This window comes from Toxoplasma gondii, chromosome XI, assembly GCF_000006565.2.
Source record: "Toxoplasma gondii ME49 chromosome XI, whole genome shotgun sequence".
In the NCBI taxonomy this organism is placed as follows: Eukaryota; Apicomplexa; class Conoidasida; order Eucoccidiorida; family Sarcocystidae; genus Toxoplasma; species Toxoplasma gondii.
The window spans coordinates 1,973,098-1,991,669 of NC_031479.1; the positions used below are offsets into that span (position 1 = coordinate 1,973,098).

General features: G+C 50.1%; 2 protein-coding genes across 2 annotated transcripts; both read left to right on the top strand.

Annotated features, from left to right (window-relative positions):
* Nucleotides 1-111: 111 nt before the first annotated feature.
* TGME49_311320 (hypothetical protein) lies at nucleotides 112-4,463 on the top strand. The gene is made up of 6 exons (XM_018782667.1): nucleotides 112-933; nucleotides 2,066-2,177; nucleotides 2,566-2,665; nucleotides 2,967-3,986; nucleotides 4,041-4,162; nucleotides 4,240-4,463. The coding sequence occupies exons 1-4, from the start codon at nucleotides 801-803 to the stop codon at nucleotides 3,150-3,152; spliced, it is 531 nt and encodes a 176-aa protein (XP_018635526.1). The 5' UTR covers nucleotides 112-800; the 3' UTR covers nucleotides 3,153-3,986; nucleotides 4,041-4,162; nucleotides 4,240-4,463.
* A 2,403-nt stretch (nucleotides 4,464-6,866) lies between these two features.
* TGME49_311335 (dual specificity phosphatase, catalytic domain-containing protein) lies at nucleotides 6,867-17,682 on the top strand (the record flags this gene model as incomplete). Its single annotated transcript, XM_018782668.1, has 12 exons — nucleotides 6,867-7,916; nucleotides 8,311-8,462; nucleotides 9,038-9,183; nucleotides 9,754-9,891; nucleotides 10,141-10,256; nucleotides 11,379-11,418; nucleotides 11,763-12,026; nucleotides 13,758-13,798; nucleotides 15,432-15,570; nucleotides 16,103-16,255; nucleotides 17,068-17,203; nucleotides 17,619-17,682. 12 exons carry the CDS (start codon nucleotides 6,867-6,869, stop codon nucleotides 17,680-17,682), a joined length of 2,439 nt encoding a protein of 812 aa, XP_018635525.1.
* Nucleotides 17,683-18,572: the final 890 nt, after the last annotated feature.

The following is an 18,572-nucleotide window of genomic DNA, read 5'->3' on the forward strand; positions in this document are numbered from 1 at the left end:
GCGGGTCGCTCTTGTTGAGTCTCCACGAGGTGATACGGGAGCGTGTGCCCTCCACGGTCGACAGGAAGCAAACAGGCGAAAAAAATCGCGGAAACAACATTTCTTTCTTGTTTGTTTCCTCTCAAGCGACCGGTGACGACGAAATAAGCTGTTCTCCTCTCTGTGACGTGGACGGGCAGAAACCGTCGACAGAAACACTGCGTCTTTGCGTGTCTTGCTCCTGCGCCGAGTCCCGACAAGAAACTCGCGTTTTCTCTCAAGAGCTGCCCGAATTTGGTTTGCCTTTTCCACTCTTTCTGCGCAGTTCTCCTCCTCGGTCGCTTCCCAGGCTCACAACCGGCAGGTTGGGGGCTTTTTCACGTTTCTTTCTCCGGCCAACCGCGTCCGCCGTTCTGCTCTCTCTATCCCTCTGCATTTGCGTTTGAGTATTGAGGCAGGTGTGGCACGGTTTTCTTCTCGTGTTTGTCGCGGTGACGGTTTTCCATCGAATCTCCGTTTCACTCGGAGAAACGGCTTTCCTCGTCGTACTCGCGCCGCTCGTTCGTCTCTCCGCTGACGCCTCTCCTGAAACTGTTTTTCTCTCTGGGAACACGCTGGCTGCATCTTTTATTCGCGTCGCTCTGCTTGTTTTTTCTTCTCCGTCCACGCTTGCCAGCCGTAGCTTTTCCGCTGACCCGTCGACGTCTCGACGCTGCTCGGCATCCCCCTCCCTCTCCCTCTCCTGTCCGCTGCTTCTTCTGTCCTTTCGCAGCTCTCTCTCTCTCCTGTCTGCTGCTCAGTCGCTTTTATGAAGAGGAAATATGTGGGCTGACTACTTGTCGGAGTTCGCCTCCCTTCACGAGGACGCCGAGCGCATCCTCGCAGGCGGCGACCCGTCGGAGGGTGTCGAAGTCAGGCAGCAGAAACTTGATGCGTTGATGAAGAAAATGAAGCGTACGTGAAGCAGCGTGTGCGTTCCGCAGAAGAACGCTCTGGGAAAAAGCGCGACGTCTCGCCACACACAGACATAGACAGGCTTTCTGCTCGCGATGTCCATCTGCATGTTCTTACGGCCTCACCGTTTCTCTTTTCGTTTCCTTCTCCTCATCCGCCTCCGCGCTCTTCCTTCTTCTTCCACTTGCCCGGCTTCTCTCTGCTCCTCTCCTCCTCTTTTGTTCTCTCGTGTGTTCTCTCTCTTGTTGTCCTTTCTTCCGTTCGCCCTCCCGTTCTCGTTGTGTTCTTCCTCTGTTTCTCTTCCTCGTCCTCAGTCTGGTTCTCTCCCGTGTCTGGGCCTTGTTCACGTTCCTGTCTCCATATCGTTCTCGCTTTTCTTCTCTGTCTTGTTTCCTTTCTGCGTCTCGCCTTGGGTGGGGCTCGTGTTCCCGAGCGTCTCTGCGCTCTCCACTCGTTCGTTGTTTCGCCTGTTCTCCCATCCCGTTCTTTCGCTTGCGCCGCCTCCCTTCCTGGCGCGCGGTCTTGGCCTCGTCTTTGTTCTTCTGTCGCGGGCGCCAGTTCTGCAGGCAGAGTCCCGACTGTCGTTCGCGCTCTCTTTCCGTGATGTTAAGAAGCCTAGGAGTCGCCACAGGCACCTTGCTTAGTCAGGCACAGATGTAGTCGTCGATTCTCTGTGATTGCTGTACTCCTGGTACTCCCCCGCTGTACAGGACCGCTTCGAAGCCAGCAGCTTGAAGGCCTGACTTCAGCGGCCTGCGACTTCAAGCGTCTTCCATGGGGGGTCTCATTCTCGGTGCAGGACCGTCGGAATCCCTGTCATCACTCGCATCAGCAGCGACAGAAACGACTGCTCAGATGCCAGGATGCGGTGCAGTAGCCTGTGTTGAACCACTGGTTAGATCCTGGAGATTTGTATATGCCGGATCCAAGTGCTCTTGTGCTCTTCATGCCCAGGAAAGCTGGATCGCGTCAGTTTTCCGGACACAACTTCCGACCTCCCCTGGCGACCAGTGCAGAGAAGCGCCGTGTGACCGATGCAGTCGAACGGGACTGTAGATCGAACCTGCGAGAGAGGAATGTCTCTTGGGTGACTGTATGTTGGCGGCGCAATGTCGTTTGTGTCTTTGTTCAGGATGTTTCTCATCTCTTGAGATGAACGTTCGCTCCCTGCAGCCCCGCGAGCGCCAGCCTCTCGAAGCTTCGCTGATGAACTGTCGCCGGCAATTCACCGACATTGAAAGAAGGTGCGGTCAGGTCGGAGAGCGGAGGGCAATCCGAAGAAGGCCGCGGTGTAGCACAAGCGGCCGGAGAGCAACCAGGGCGGATGACTGAGGAGAGAAGGAAGGAAGAGTGCCGGAGAGGCGCAGACGCGGGAGAAAACAAGGGATGAAGAGTGGCGGAAGATCCGAAGCTGCACAGTGAATAGAAAAAGCAAAGGGCTCAACTAGAACGAGTCCCAGAGAGCTCCTGACACTACTGCACCTGGGGGATGTGCGTCTGTAGATGTGGAGACACTGCAGATTCTTTCTCGGAAAAACAACCTTTCTCGGAACAAGGAACTCCGTGCCTCATTTTCTGCATTCTGAAAATCGTTTCCTCTTTTTCGTGGCGCGGGTGTCTCCTCCTGCTCAGGACTCTTCTCTTGCGAGAAGGCAGCAGAGGTTCCGGGCAACCGAGTGCGTCGAAGAGTCGTCAAAACACTTTGGAAAAGCTGAAAAAAGGAAGCAGTCAGGTACGTTTCAATTTGGACGTTTCCGTTTGCGTGTGCGTGCGTCCTCTGAGAAGCACGGGACGCTGTTCAGGCCTGGTCGAATTCCCCAAGTGTCGACTCGTATTTCAGTCCAGGTTGAGAACCTGCCGAAACAGAAAGCGGTGTGCCAAGAAAGAGTCGCTGTATGTCTCGAACGCTCTATACTTTCTTGTTTTTCTGAGTTCTATCTGTATGAGCCGCTGTCATCAAAGACGAAGGTGTTGTCCGGTGCGGTGTGGACTCTGCACTTGACCGTTTTCTAAATTTCTCTGTCGGTCTGCAGCTAGAGGAGAGCCTGCGGCTAGCAGCGGAGGCCGAGGGCGTCGGAGAGTCCGCTCTTTGTTCGCTGTACGTACAGCGGGAAACGCTTTCGCGGACAATGACGCGAACTAAGGACGTTCAGCGAAACATGGACGAGGCAGACACAATCGTCACCAAGATGTCTAAGTGGTGGAATGGTATCTGGTAGAAGCAGCTCGAGACAGACAGGAGACGAAGAAGGCAGAAAGCGGACGAACGAGGACAGAGTGAAGGAGGACGAAGAAGCGAGGGAACACAGAACGCCGAAGAGAGCTCTCCCCAGCTCCACCGGGACGTTTTTCTAAATGGTTTGTGCGAGTCGGACGCGATCGTCGTCCAGGTGTATATACACTCTGTTCTGGTGGACCGCGGAAAGACGGACAGTGAAGTTTCGCCAGTTTCCGTCTTTCCACACGACTTGTCTTCCGGAGAAACGCGGGCTTCTTCACGTCGAGGGAAACTCGTCTAGACTTGTTTGGTCGCGGTGCCGCAGCCGCCCTTTGTTATTCGTTTCTGCTGCGAATGTGTATCGCCGGAGTCATGTGTATAAAAACAATCATATATATGCATATATATATATATATATGTCAGTGTGGGTATGCATGTATATATTTATATATTAAGTTGGTGTTTGGGTCTGGGGATGTGTTCCGTGTTTTCTGTACGATTTGTGTTCGCTGATCTTGTTTCGCTGTACATGAGCTCTGTTCATTCTTGTCAAAGAGGATTAATCCCAATTTCCTCCAGGTTCCGCACATTCACTGTCGAGTCGACGGTCACGAAGTCACTTCCCTTCCGCATAGTTTTCTGCGGCGCTCTAAATCGCAAACGCGAGCCGGAGCACTCGATGAGAGGAGCGAGGACAGGTGAATTGCTCCAGTGTTTCGTCGCCTTTCCTGCCTCCACTTTCTCTTGTGTCAGTCCTTTCTCTATTCCGTCCGCCCTTTCTCCTCTGAACCTCAACACGCGCACTCGCATCTATTTATATCTACATACATTTGGAGTGAGCAAAGTGCTTGGAACGCGGGGTAGCAAATGCAGTTCGCAATATCAGCAGATGTAGGACATATCTGAGCAGGCGGGCTATGCTCTCACCAAGTGATCGAAGAGTAAATGCGTCTCTGCACAGATTTAGGGATTTGTAAATAGCCAGCGCATAAGAAAAAGTCTGCGTAAAGCGTGAGTGAGAGGAAAGCCTGAGCGCGACCTGTCAACAATCGACACTGGTACCTCACCATGTTGTCTGGTCTGTTTAGTGGAACGCCGAGTGTCGAACACGGGAATCTTGTTTCAGTTCCGGAAGTGGCGACCTACAGAGAATTCTTTTCTAGACGAGAAGGGAGGCTCCAGAGAGAAATGAGGCGTTTGAACACTCTCCTTGTGCTTGGGGAGTCTGATTTGTCGCTATCAGCTTTTAGTCATCTTTCAGTTCTACCTTTGAACCTGTAGCTCTTAGTGTAAATTGATGATTCAATTCGAAGGCACATTACTCAATTGTGTTTGATGTCAAACCGATCGCTCGGTGCACGTTATCTGTTAGAAAAGCTCCACTTCCCTGTTTACGTTAGCTTCTTTGCGACGAACGTCTTCAACAGCGAGCGCACCTGTTCGTCGCAGATCTTCTCCAGATCGACTGGGCGGCTCAACAGCCAAGATACATATTCGGAACGTTCGTTTAGGTAAACATGCATGCATTCGTGTGTGATTTATGTGGTCGTCTGTATATTTGCGCGTAAGTACCTGGAACTGTACTCGCACATACAAAAAAAACATTTTTGACTCTATTTGTAGAGATACGTGTGTGACCGTGTGGAGAGCGACCGACGGGGGACGGCGCAGATGCCTTGCCAGTTTTGACTGCTTTTAAAGAACTTTGGAATTTGTTAGATCGGACGACTGCAGTTCAACTTCCCCTTCATCTGGAAGCTGACGCATCCCCCAGGCTTTTATTCAACTCAAATTCGGGTCTTCCTTTCTGTCGAGTCTCGTTCACCGTGCATGCCGGGTGACTTACGCTAAGATTTTTACTAGTGGGGAACATAGATGCCAAGACCGCTTCAAGAGGCGTGGATTCTTGTGCAAGAGGTAAATCCTACATCTAATGCCCGACATCTCACATGTTTTGTCGATCTGCTGCGTGCAGACGTAAAATAGAAAGGCGCGCTTTCATGTCGAGCCATGCACGAGCAGCAGTTGACACACAGTCCACTTTTCAGGACACGGCAGCCCGCAACCACGAGACGGCGGCCATTCATGTGGGGTGAGACTGTGGGGGCCCTCGCCTGTTTGCGGAGAATTATTCCAAGGGATTTGCGCGAGTCGACAGGCCAGCAGAAAGAGGTGTTTCCAAGTTTCTGACCTTCCAGCAAAGATTCTGCTCGCCGACAAAGCGTCGCGGCCCGGACGCGATCGGCAGCGGTCCCGCTCCAGAGGAACGGCTGCAGGTATCTGTTTTCCACCCCCTCGTTTTTCCGTTTTCGCGTTTCCCCCCGATTCCGTAGAACGTTTCGCGGGACGGAGACACAGCTGCCCGTGTCGTGCTCGGCCGACCTCTTGCCTGTGAAAAGCGTTTTCGTCTTGTTCTTTCTAGCGTTCACGATTCAGCGTTATCGAAGAAAAGCTATCCTTGTTGCGCACATGAACACTGGAGAGAAGCACCCGCACGGATGAAGCGCCTTTTCCTCACACTCCAAGCGCTTCCTCAAACACACAAGAAAACACTCAAGGGGAAGAGCTGTGTGGTGGGTGGCTTTGTATCGTGGGCACTCGCTCTATCGTGAGAAGTTCGTAGACTTCGCTGATAGAATGACGGCTCGATCTTCAGCGCGTGACTCCAGAAAGAAAAGAATCAACCGTCCCTTGAAAGCATGTGGCACACAAACATCGCAACAAAACACCTGGACTACGAAGGTAAAGAAGCAATTCCCTAGGCAAGCAGTTTTTTTCCATCTTTCACCTTTCCTCTGTAGAAAGAACTACAAACAGTTGCTTCCCTACAAAGGGGAGACCGGCGCGAAACGGGCACATTTGAGAATCATGGATGAAAGCATTTCACTGTACGCGTTCCAACAGTTTCATCCCTTAGGGGAGAGACATCGATACACAGAGAAACTACGTAAGAAATTTGGCAAATGAATAAAACATTTCGCTCATTCAACGGATCACGCATCTATACACATCGAGAGTGACAAATAGAATGATTCACAGGTATACGTGGATGTGTCAAGCTACATACAAATATATCTATAGTGTTCTAGCTCAGACTAGAGCTATTCATGTATAAAGATGTTAAACAAAATCCACGAAAAAAAACTGAATCAGCGCGAAACGTGTCGTGTGTTTACGGGGCATCTCTGTTGTCATTCTTCCTGTGTGTGGGCACCGAGAAGGTTGACCTCTGCGATCTATAACCGGTTGGCGAGGCGCTGTGCTCGTTTGTTTCACCTCAGTTTCACGCTGCCGTAAACGGCGCTTCACCCGTTAGTCGTCTCTCGAGTTTTATCCTAAAGATCCAGTTTTCGAGGGGATCCTCTGCATTGCGAAATGAGTTCGAAGCCCCTGCAGGGTTTCTAGGTGTCTCGTCAGTGCTGTAATCGTGTTTTCCGTGCCAGCGCCGCTGCCCCTTAAATGTGTCAAGCCTTGCCCCTCCTTTTTCTTTGCTATAACGAGCCATCAACTCTGTGTCTCCACGTTTCAAGACTTTTCACGCTGTCGCTTCTTGTGGACTCCAAAGGACTTTTGCCAAAGTGGGCCTTACCTTTCTTGTCTTAGAGAGCAGGTCCTCAGCTTTCGGGCTCTCCCTTCTTTGACGTTTCTGCCTTTCTTCTACCTCGTTGACTCGCAGTGCAGCTCCCTGTCTAATTTTCCAAGCACAGTCCACAAAATGGAGCCTGCCAGACCCTCATCTTCTGTCTCGACCTTTCCACCTGGAGGAATTTCCTCGTTCGATGACAGGAGTTGTTCTAACAGAAAAGACATGCCCAGCGCATGCTTCGCTGCACAGTCTGTGACCGCCGTAGATGCACCGTGGAAAGGTGTCTCTTCTAGCGCGTCGGCGAACACCATGAGTGAGAAAAAAAACGCTTTTGGGAACTCCTCCTCGTCTTATCCGTTCTCCCGAGTCGGTCTCGCAGAGGCACCCCCCGCAAATACTCAAGGCTTTTTCTGCACTCAACGGGCAGGATTCCCGCCTGGCGAAAAGGCCTTTTTGCCATCTTCCAGTTCGTGTCTCATCCATGGAGACAGCTTTTCAACGGCTGCCGGGGAGGACGAAGGCGACCCTGAAGCTTCTCTGCTTCTGAAGTGTCGGACATCGAAAGCAAGCGGGTCTCGCGGGGGGAGTGCCGCGAGAAATCCCGATCTCTGTCAATTCGAAGACGCTGACTCTGAGTTTTGTGCTTCTCAGACACCCTGCGAAGCGAAAAAACGGCATTTTTCGGCCGATGCAAAAAACGCTAACACGTATGCGCTGCTCAAGAGCCATGAGCCCCGTCTTGTCTCTTCCCTGCCGCCGCAGTCGGAAAGAGATCAGGAGAAACGGAGAGAAAGTTCACAAATGCTCGGCAGAAGGTGCATTCTCGCCTTTGAAAAGGTGCAAACACAAAGTCAAAGAGAGAGCGTGGCGGGGCGCTTGCCTTCTGAACTAACCGAAAGAACCGCGGCCTCGTGCCTCGATGCAGCGAGTGTAGGGAATTTCTTTGATGGTGGACTCGCAACGGGAAACGGAGAATCGGTGGAACAGTTGGAAGTCTTTGGCGTCGCTGCAAAAATCAAAGACGGGTTGTTTCTAGGCGACAGCTACGTCGCTCAAGATCCGGAGTTCTTTGTCGCGAACATAATCACGCATGTCATCAACTGCAGCGACCAAACACCTAATTTCTTCCACTCAGGCGGCATCTCCTACCTCAACTTGCCCTGCCCTGAACAAGGACCTGTGAGGAAAGCGAAAGGAGCAGAGAGTCGAGTCGATCGTTGGGGCTGAAGAAGGCAAATCGCTCGTGAATGCAGACAGTCACGCCATCATGCTCAATTGCAGACTCACACATTAAACGACACGGATGCGTGCGCAAGTGTAGCTGTACGTGTTTCTGCCTTTGTCGGTCGAGAGATAGCTCCACACAGAGGCAAAGGACAAATACACTGCTGCGGAACCTTCTGTTCAGATGTATATTCGTAGACGCGTACGACGGCTTCTGCGGAAAGAGGTCGGCCTTGGATCCTTGTCCTAGGACGAGTTGTCCTTAGGAAAAATGCCCCGCAAGATGCTCGTAGTGCGTAAAAAAACCTTTCGATGTCACACTGTGTGCATTTCTCTCCACGCACTGCAGATGGAGCGTCTGCTGGATTCAGACGGCTTCCTCTCCAAGGCGATTTTTGATTTCATTGAAAAAAGTCTGGCGCTGTGCGAAGGTTGTTTGGTGCACTCTGCGAGAGGTCAATCCAGAGGAGCCACAGTTCTCATTGCCTACTTCATGCAAAAGTAAGACATATCCACGTCTCCAGATCTCAGAGAATCACAATGACCTTCTACGTGTAGATACCCTGCGTTTCTCGCCTTTACCAACATAAATGTGGACACAGATGCATGCATTCATGTATACAGCCGGAAATAAAAACACAGGCGCGCATGTTTATATCGATACCTATATATATATATGTACTTGTTTCCAGGGTTTTGCACTTTACAGCTCGAATTCACAATTGTGTCTGGAGAAGTCCTTCAACGTGTGTTGAAGATGTCGCCAGCTATGTGTGCCGAGACAGAGTGATGAACTCGCTGTGGTCTATTCGTGTGAGAGAAACCGGCATGCGCCCAAGCAAGATGTCGTTACACGGGACGAAACACAGAGGCTAAGCAAGTGGTACACAGTTATATTTAGTTTCAAATCTTTTCATGGTGACCTGACCGTCTCTTTGTCAAATTTCATATGTCAAGGACTAAGGGAGGAGCATGATCAGGAGGTACGAGTGTCGCGTTCGTGCGTGCATCGCTGCAGTTGATTTTTTGGGCGTAGAGATCTCGGCCATTCTCCTCCTGTGTTCCGTCAAATTCAGGTATCTCTGGTCGCTTTCAAAAGCGAAAGAGTTTCTAGTCTCCAGAAGACCAGACCTCGAAATGAACGCCGAACACTGGATGCAGCTGCAGCAATTAGAGTGTCGTCTCTGGAACTCGAGAGGTCCCCTGTCGCGCTCGTGGAGCAGTGAGAGGGAAAGGAAAAAGTGGAAAGTCAATTTTCTATTTTCAGATACAGAAATCGAACGCCGTAGTACTGCCTAGCAACAAACAGGTGGACCGTCAGAAGCGCACGCGTTCTAGTTCCTCGTCGGAGATAGTGCACATAGACACACACTGTGAAAGGGAACGAAGTGGATGCAAACACATACAGAGAGAGTGAGATAGTTGCATACCGAGAAACAGCTAGACAAAGGGCAACCGGGGGATAGAGGGCGTTACAGAGAGATCGAGGTAGGTATGTCCATACGGACAGACAAGAAGAAAAAAGCGTTTGTCTATGCATTTTTATCATTCCAAACCTCGATTTCTGTACAGCGAATGTTCGCCCTCTTGGCGGCCTTGTCCTCAGGGATCAGCCAAGCGAGAAGGGTCTGCACCGGGCATACTAAGCAGCGCGTCTCTCCGCTTTCGACCGGATGTTTCCCACATATCGACAAATGTTTAAACGACTCCGGATGTACAGATTCGTAGGCAAGCGCGTATCTCTCTCTACCTGCTGAGTTTTCTCCTTGTTTCTCTCTCTTTCGTCCTTCAGATGTATCTCACCGCTCTGACGAAGAAATGCTCGTTTCGAACACTTACCTCAACTCTCTCGGTGCAGCAGAGGTGTCCGCCGTTTCGTCAACGTCTCTCCCCTCCATTGGTTCATCTCGTTCAGCAGAATCGTTTCGGGGTGAGTCGCTATCACGAGAGCAGTGATCCCCGTCGAACAACAGTGGCTTCCATCTTCTTTTTCTTCTACGCTCTGCTGGACTGGGGCAGCGGCCAGGCCTCTTCGAAGAACGCAAGCGTGTGCAGTTCTGCAGCGCCTAGATGGGCATGGTTGTTTATGGCGAACAAGGAGAAGTTCGGCTTCTCGAGTGTCGTCTTAACTGGGAAATTCTTTGCCTTCCACAGTTCCTAGTTCCTTTTTGTGTGTCAGCATCTGCAAATAAGCGCACTTTGAAGTGGCGAGACGGAGAAGACGACGCGTCCAGCACGTCCTGCAGATCTGCCGGGAGAAAGTCCAAGACAGGAGCAAGACTCTCAATCCTCAAAGTGAGTCTCCCTCCGAGAAAAAGGAAGAGTTTTTCGATTCGCGTGTGAAACATGGGGCCACCCCCTGAAATGCTTCTTCACCGTTTCTGTCGAGTCCAACGGCCAAAAATGGAGAGTTCGGGAACCAGAGTTAAACCTGTCACAGATCGAATCGGCAGAGACAGTGTAGCACTTGATATACTGAAGGTGGCTCCAGTTACGATATGCATAGACAAACCAGTTCTTTCGAATTGCTGTACACCACCATTCAGTTCACTGATCCTTCCTTAGCAGTTCAGGAAGATCTGTTCACGCGCCTGCGTATCTGAAGCAATAGGAAGGAAATGCACTTTTCACAGTTACTCACACAGAGATGCTCATTTGCAGAAGGATGAATCCGAGAGCAGACGAAGAGGCTTTGAGCGACGACCGTCTGAGATCTCGACCATGCTGTGAACAGAAGGGAAGCCTCGGACGCTGAAAGTATCTAGAAGGCAGGTGGACCTGGTGCTCTGTGTTACTTCGCGCTTTTCTTAAGGCTATCTTGGTGAAAATTAAGCTGTTGTCACTCGTCGTCTGTTCTTCTTCGTTTCTCTCATCTTCCACTTCAGTTCTCAGAGACGAGAATTTGTCATTTGCCTTCTCAGATTCATTTCACTCGGTACAGTTGATAGTTGACTAACAACGCACGGCGAAGGGAACACCAGCTCGGGCTTGTGCTAATGTGCACAGGTAGAAAGGTGCATGCGCCTGCATTTACGGTCGAGACCTGTATCGGCGCGAATATTTCCGTAGCGATAACGACGGAGAGAGAAGCCTTTGTATGCACTTCTTTTGTATGTGTGGGGTGGTTAGGAGACGCTCCCGAATACGGAATACGATTAGACCAAACGCACAGGACACAAGGTGTTCCTGCATGCGCAAGGAGTCTTTCTTATGTGGTGACAGTGTGTATCCCACGTCGGCACTAAAGCCGAAAGCTTACACGTTTGTCGGCAAACCTAGGCATCTTGCTTTGTTCCTCAGTCCTCGAGAGGACATATCGGCACGACCTGAAGAGCCTCTCTACTCTCAGCACAGGGAAAATGTGTTGGAATGCATCCACTTGACGTTTCTCCTTTGCTCGTCGATGTCGGCCTCCAGAATCAGGTGACCACGATGTTTGCAAGTGCAGCGAACGCAGGTAAAGAACAACAGATAGGCGCAACGCTTCACTGGCCCTTTTGTCTTGTTACAACATCCAGCGCACGACCTAGAGTGAGATTCTCAGAGAAGCACTGGGACATTCTTTTCGTGTCTACATTTCAAGTTCAGTTCCTGCATCGCCACTCCTCTCTGCTAAACCCTCTGCATGCATTCATGCATGCGTGCATCTGCAGAAATGCATGCACACTCAGACACACAGGCATGTGCTTTTCGAGTTGCTCTGTCCTCTGCGGGGAGGCGCATGTCGTTTTCTGAAGCGCGAAGGCTTATGTCGAAATTCGTTCGGTTCCTTCGGAACATTCTTCTTCTGTTTTTTCGAAGCTGATGGCCTCCGAACGTGCCCCGTGGCACAGAATCCACAGGCGCAGGGAAGTCTCAAGAAGCCTGGCAGCCGGGACGAACTAGAAATCGCAGAAAACACGAAGAAAGAGTTCGGTTTGCACTCAAAGGCCGCAAGTGCCTCTCGGCCCACGGAAAGTCACAAATCGCACGGAGTCATCAACCGAAAAAGCGACAGTCCGAGTGCTTTTTTGACACCCGAATACGGAGACCTTTCCCGACAGCACCCAGCTGCACCTTTGTGTCGTAAGCAGGGCCATCGGGGCCATCTACAGAGTGCACAAATCCTCCTTGCCTCTCTCCGCACCGATATATAGAAACATGTGTGTGTACATGCAAGAGACTCCAATGTTCCACACCTGCTCGCAGCATTTATGCAAGCATACATGTAGATATATATATATATATATACACATGTGCTGATATAGATACGCACATACCAGGGTAAACAGATTCATATGCCTGTATGTACAGGTGTATGTTTATATTTGTGGTTGTCATTGATGCGTGGAGAATCAATTTATCAAGTGAAACCGATGTCAAAACAACGAGAAGCATTCTCTGTTTCCTGAGTGTGCGACGGCGAATGTGGTGTCACTGCTTTTCACGCTTTTTTTCCGAGAGAAAGAAAGGATGCGGACAAGCGCGAAGCACACCCCTTATTAAACGTGCTTGACCCTGCAGAGCAAAGAAACGCCCTTTTTTCATCGATGGCAGCTCGTTTCCTCCGCTGTTTCCTTCTCGAAACGAATAGGTATCTGAAACCGAGACGGGGTTCTGAGACTAGGGTGTATGGACAATTCTTGCTGTGTAGGCAGAGGTAGTTAAGATGGAAAAACGACTGTCGAAATAGACAGAAATCATCAGGGCACCCTGGGATTCTTGTTGGCAAAACATCGTCCTCAAACCTAAATGCTTGAAGAAGGTGAAGAATAAACTTTCACATGGGCTTTTCAAAGGTGCCTGCTTTTCCAGATTCGACCTCACTGAGTCTATCGGAAACTCGAGACTCTGCACCAGACCTACGCCACAACACTGGAGTGCCTAGCGGGGCTGAGTCTCTCATACGCTGGTCTCGCTCTGCATGTACGTCTCGGTGGAAGTTTGGGAACAGGAAATCGAGGAAGAACGAAACACACTTGCTTTTCTTTGCCCTCGATGAAACGGTGTGGAGACGTTTTCGCTTCTGAAAGTCAGCGTCAAGCTCAAGGCTCAGTGGGGACAGGCTAGACATGGGGGCCTAGGCCAGAAGACGCTGGAACGCGGAAGAATGTCAAATGCCATCTCCCACAGTTGCCCGATTTACTCTGTTCGCAGCCAGTGCGACAGAACCATTCTCTCGATCCAAATCCCTGCGAAGAGACTCAAGTCCCAGTGTCAAGTAAACTAAGGAGACGGAAGAGAGGCAGCGAGAGATCGTCCAGGACAGAAATGCAGAGGCACTGTGCCCTGCACAGGCAACGGCCCATAGAGGGACATCTGCGTAGATGACAATATAAATGAGTGGACAAAAAGGAACGCAGCCTACGCAAGTAGTTCCAGGCACATTTATTCAAGTATAGATAGATAGATAGATAGATACATAGATAGATAGATACATAGATAGATAGATAGATTTGAGTTGATAGGTCATGATAGTTGTTCGAGCGTGGACATGTGTAAGGGCAAATAGATGCGCAAAAGCGATCGACCATAAACACCAACAAGTAGAAAAGTGTTGCTGCATTGGCCAGCGAGTAAGATACCTCGAGAACGGAGACACAAAACGGAGACATGTCTGGTGCACCAGCGCATGAAAGGATAGAGAAAGGCACGGGTAAAAGAGTGACCAGAGAAGGTGCAAAGCCGAAACGAAAATAATCAGAAGAGAGATAGGTAATTGTGTGTGCAGATGAAACAGGCAGGGTGCTGAAAGAAGCTGTGGGTGCCGGTTGTGTAATGTCTTTATCCTTTGCAGGTCTTGCGAGTCTGCTTTAGCAACACCCTTCTCCCCACTGCTCGCTGAGGCACTTCAAGCTGTAAGAGATTTTAGAAGCTAAGAGTGCCACCGGTTCGATATGAACCCGAGCCACACACAGGCACGACATGCCCTACGAAGTTCCCGTTCTCACACCTTGCACTGCCAGTGTGAAGATACCTATATGTATATATATATATATATATATAGAAATAGATACATTTGTGTCTACATGTTTGTGTATCTATATGATTGTGCAATTGCATGTGTGGTCGTGTATGCATGTATGCGGAAATATGTCGATGTGTATGGCACTGCTCATAGAGAAAAATAGATGAACCTCTATTGGAGGAGGTGGGTGTGATGGAGACGCTTGTCTTTACATGATTCTGTTGTTTCTCACATCCAGAGGAGAGCGCAGACCCCTTCCTCTCGCGTTGCTTTGATGTGCTTCTCTAATCGATGTAGAAGCGAACTCCAGTTCACTCCATCGTCCTCTCTGTCACCGCTCTGTTTTCTGTTTCGTCGACCCGGTTGCGAACTCATTACGCCAGTCGCTCTCGCAGATTGGTGCCTTTGTGTATGTGAAGCTTTGTAACAACCACGCGCATGCTCGAATTCAGTGTAGACGCACATACATCTTCATCTGTCAACATATGCACACGCATGTACATGTATGTGTCGCTGTACGGTGTATTTCTTCTTAAGAGAGCAGAAGCAGAGGTTCTCAAGAAGACGCAGGCGAATGCTAAGTAAGGATTTCTCTGCTCTCCATGTATGGAATCACCCGACAGTTCTTCGAACTGAGTGTCCTTCCATTCGTGTTTCGCCCCGAATCCGCGTGCAGTGTGTGTGTCCACTCATGTACGCGGTAGATGTGCATACCTCTGTAGAGAAGTTTCCTTGCATTTTCTCGCTTGTGTGGCTGTCTACTTGTGAATGTTCATTGTGAGCTTCAGTGTACCACACTCGTTTTTCTTCTCTAAAGGAGTGAACGCTGAGGCTGCCTCTAAGGCGCCCCTGCTCGCTACGAGGAGCACCTGGGTTCGCTCCCGTAGGATCGAGAAGAGCGGTTGTGTATGAAGATATGTCTGTTTGGAAAAAACTGTCAGGTGTCTGGGCACCAGCTGGAGGCCTTCTTCCTCAGGAGCTCGGAGAGACGAAGAGGCTGTGGGTCGCACAAAAACGGGAAGAGCAGAGAATTCGTGAAAGCAGAGGCATCGCGACTGCATGCGCAGTGCCAGGCATCGCTGTGTGAACCCGATCAGCCTGGAAACATATCGTTCATCGCTTTTTTTCCGCATGTCTTCTTTTATGGGACAAAGTCCTTGTATCGCCTCACTGACAACTCAGTTTGCATGCACAGAGATACAAACTGGTAGTCTATATGGGCATGTTCAGTTTGGAATAACGCACGTACAGACACAGAGATGTATGTCGTAACGATACGCGTCCAGCTCCACAGTTGCCTGGAACGCTTTCCGCTTTCTGGGTTGTCAAAGCGTGTAAAGACAAACCGAATTCACAGACGAGGATGCCCACAGTTTTTTCTTAGAGAACTGGTAAACACGTAGGATAATCCTTGAGCGTTGAAGAAAACGTCTCTGTCGCGGGTGTGACGTCCCGGCACTGCGGGACACTGGCGATGTACATTTTCGTTTCTTCTGGACAGTCCTTTTTTCCTATTGTCACAGGCGAAAGGATCTCAGAAAAGATCCGGCAAAGATTTTTCCTCGTACATAAGTGCCGTGTTGGCGCACAAACCCATCCCGAAGAGATACGACAGCGGATTTGCGGCGGGGGACAACTTGATGACGGCGCGACTTTCTGGCGGTGAGAACGGCTGGAAGACGAAGAAATTCTCTTTCAACCGGAGAGACAAACGACAAACACAGACATAAGTGGCGACAGATATGACGACCCTGGCTATTCGCGAATGGTCGAGCAAATCTCAATAGTATACCAGAGTCCACGACAGGAACGGCTGCAGACACAAATCCGCTTGAGCTTGAGCACAAGGGAACAAATATGCGTTTCTCATCGGGCGAATACGTATAAGCAGACGTCTGCGGATTTTACCGAGGGTGGTGCATTCGCATGCATGTGGTCCAGTCTCGCTCTTTTCGGCTTTCCGCGTCAAGTCGCTGTCTTGTCCCGTCCAACGAAAGGCTGCGGCCACGAGCCCAAAATTCGAATTCGATTACCTCAGACGTTTGCGACCGAAACACAACACAACGACCGCTACACAGTTCAACCATGCACCGTCTCTAACTCCGTTAAGTAGCCCTTGAACAATATTCTGCAGCAGCCGATTCTAACTCACGATAACGTCTCGACTTTCTCGTTTCCGCAATCGATTTTCCAGGCGTTCTCGCACCGACGCTGGCTTCTGCCGCTCGCGCGAAAGCTTCTCTGGGCACCAGAAGCGAAGAAAACAAGCATTTTTTCCAGATGTACACGACTGAGAAAAGTCGATCTCGTAGCGCCCGGGCGTCAGCGCCATCACAGTCGTCCCCAGGTGTGACTCTCTTCTAGACGCAGTTTTCTTCTACGCATGGGGAGGAGTCTTTCGCTCGACACAGACAAAAAGGGGGTTCTTGATGACGCTGTCAAGCGCGCCCATCCTGCTACACGTGAAACTCGAAGCGCATGTAGAGACAAAGAGATTCTCTTAGCATATTCATAAACATATAAATGGCCAGGTGCGTATTTTACATCTGCATATATATATATATATATTTGCATATATATGTAAACATATATGCAGATGAGGAGTATGTGTTGGGGAGACTGCATTTTTAGGGTCGGTTGCTTCGACTGCGGAAAGACACGCTTTGAACAACCTCCATTTCTTTGGTGGTCTTTGCCTTCAGTCTGTGTTCTTGTATGTGTCAATGCAAGATATGTATAGAGGACCAAAGGTCCATTTCGAACATATTTCTGATAGAAATGTTCATGCACTGTCACTGGAAATGAAGTTCTACGGTGAACTGTCTGTGTGTGCCTGTGTACACCCCTCCCTTTTTCGTAGAGCCGGCAGCAGCTTGTGTGCGAGCAGAAACCTACAGACTGGTTCCACGTTCTTCATCTACTGCCCACCTCTTAGTGAGGGCGCTTTTCTGTCCGTTTGTATGCGTTGTGTTTATATCTTTAAGGTGGCGGTTGCCCGCCGCCGGTTGTCTGACGCGAGGCAGGCTGGCCTTGCTGCAGAAGTTTCTGTAGAAAGTCGCCTTCTGTAGGAAGCATTCGGTTAAGAGTTTCATGCGCTTGCTGCATGCGATCGTTTCTACCATGTTGGTCTTCTCATTCTTCGCTCCACTGCACCTGCAGGACCAGGCACTTCGTCTGCGGACTCGCGAGTTTTAAACCCTTACGAAAGAACCGGTTTTTCGACACACCAGCCCGCGCCGGCTTATCTGCGAGTTCCTGGTAGAGTCCATCGACTCGTGCCGAGGCATTTGAGCAGGTGATAAAGGGAGAAAATCATTTCTGTAGACTTCCTGTATCTCGAACTACCGGTCGATGCGCATCAACGGTCACAAATGAACGAGCCCACCCAGTGAAGTTGCAAACTCGACTGTAGAGAAAACATTTTCTCCACCCATCTGTACCTGCGTATCCTGTACTGCATAGAATAGTGGTCTGTGGAGAAGTTTTAACGCAAATGTACGGTAGCTGGGTTGTGTTGCACTTCTCTTTCGACAACTGTGTGTAGCTTTCTACTGAGCAACGGAGACTTGAAATGGGTGCATGCAAATACGCGCCGCCTGCGCGTGCGTGTGCCTCTAGACATCCCTTTATGTGCCGGCCTCTCTCTGTCTGAAAGCATGCTAAAATCAACTTCTTTCCGCTGGACTTTCTGGTTTTTCTTTGTTCTCGAGAGCACCCTCCCCGACACCAAACTTCAACCGCGGAACTCTCGGCAAACCACGCTGGCGCCTGTGACACGCCGAACAGAGAGAACTTCGGGAAAGCAAAAGTCACTCCCTGCACATGGCAAGCGAAACTGGCAGTCGATGTTTACTGGCTGCGTCCGGGGCAGCCGTCCTCCAAGTTGAGGGGCCGAAACAGAAACAGTGAAACCGCACAAAAACCAAATTTGAGATTCATCTCCGTCTACAAGTGAACGCTTCCCCAGCCTCATCACCGGCCTCTACTGATACCTATACGTGTATGTACATATGTATAATATATATATATATATATATATATATATATATATGTATATAGATGCAGTAGCTATTAGTACCAAAGTGGACATCAGTGGACCCTCTGTTTCTGTTGGTCTTGTTACGAACTGGACAGAAATGCGGAAGTGAAAAAGGGTTTCGTGCATGGATGATGATGGTGCACACGGAGGGGACTTCGTATGCAGAGCAGAGAGGCTCTCGAAGTTGTTTTCTCTGAAAACGACGCGGGAGGCCTGCAGCGTCATCCGTATGAGTACTCGCGTGGATACAGAACTGCTGGACACGAGAAAGTAGCGCAAGAAAAGCCTGGGAAATCCTTTTTTGTGTAGTCATGCGTGTGTCCGCGACCGGCACGCCTCGAGAGTTTGCCGTTAATTGATGGCCTGAAGACATGGTATAACTCCGTTAACCAAGACGGGTAAAGGGATGGCCACTTTTCACACTTGGTGTAGGTGTGGAAAACACTCGAGTTCTCTGGAGTTTTAAACCACAACTGCAGAGACTATATTCCTTGTACTGTGTTCAGAGAGGCAGCGTTCCTTCGTGTCCACCTTGAGAGACTCCCGAAAGCGGGAGCATTTCCAGATTTCAACTACCCTTTCAACTCTTTCTTTTGTGAAATTCCAGTGAACGGCTGCTGTGGAA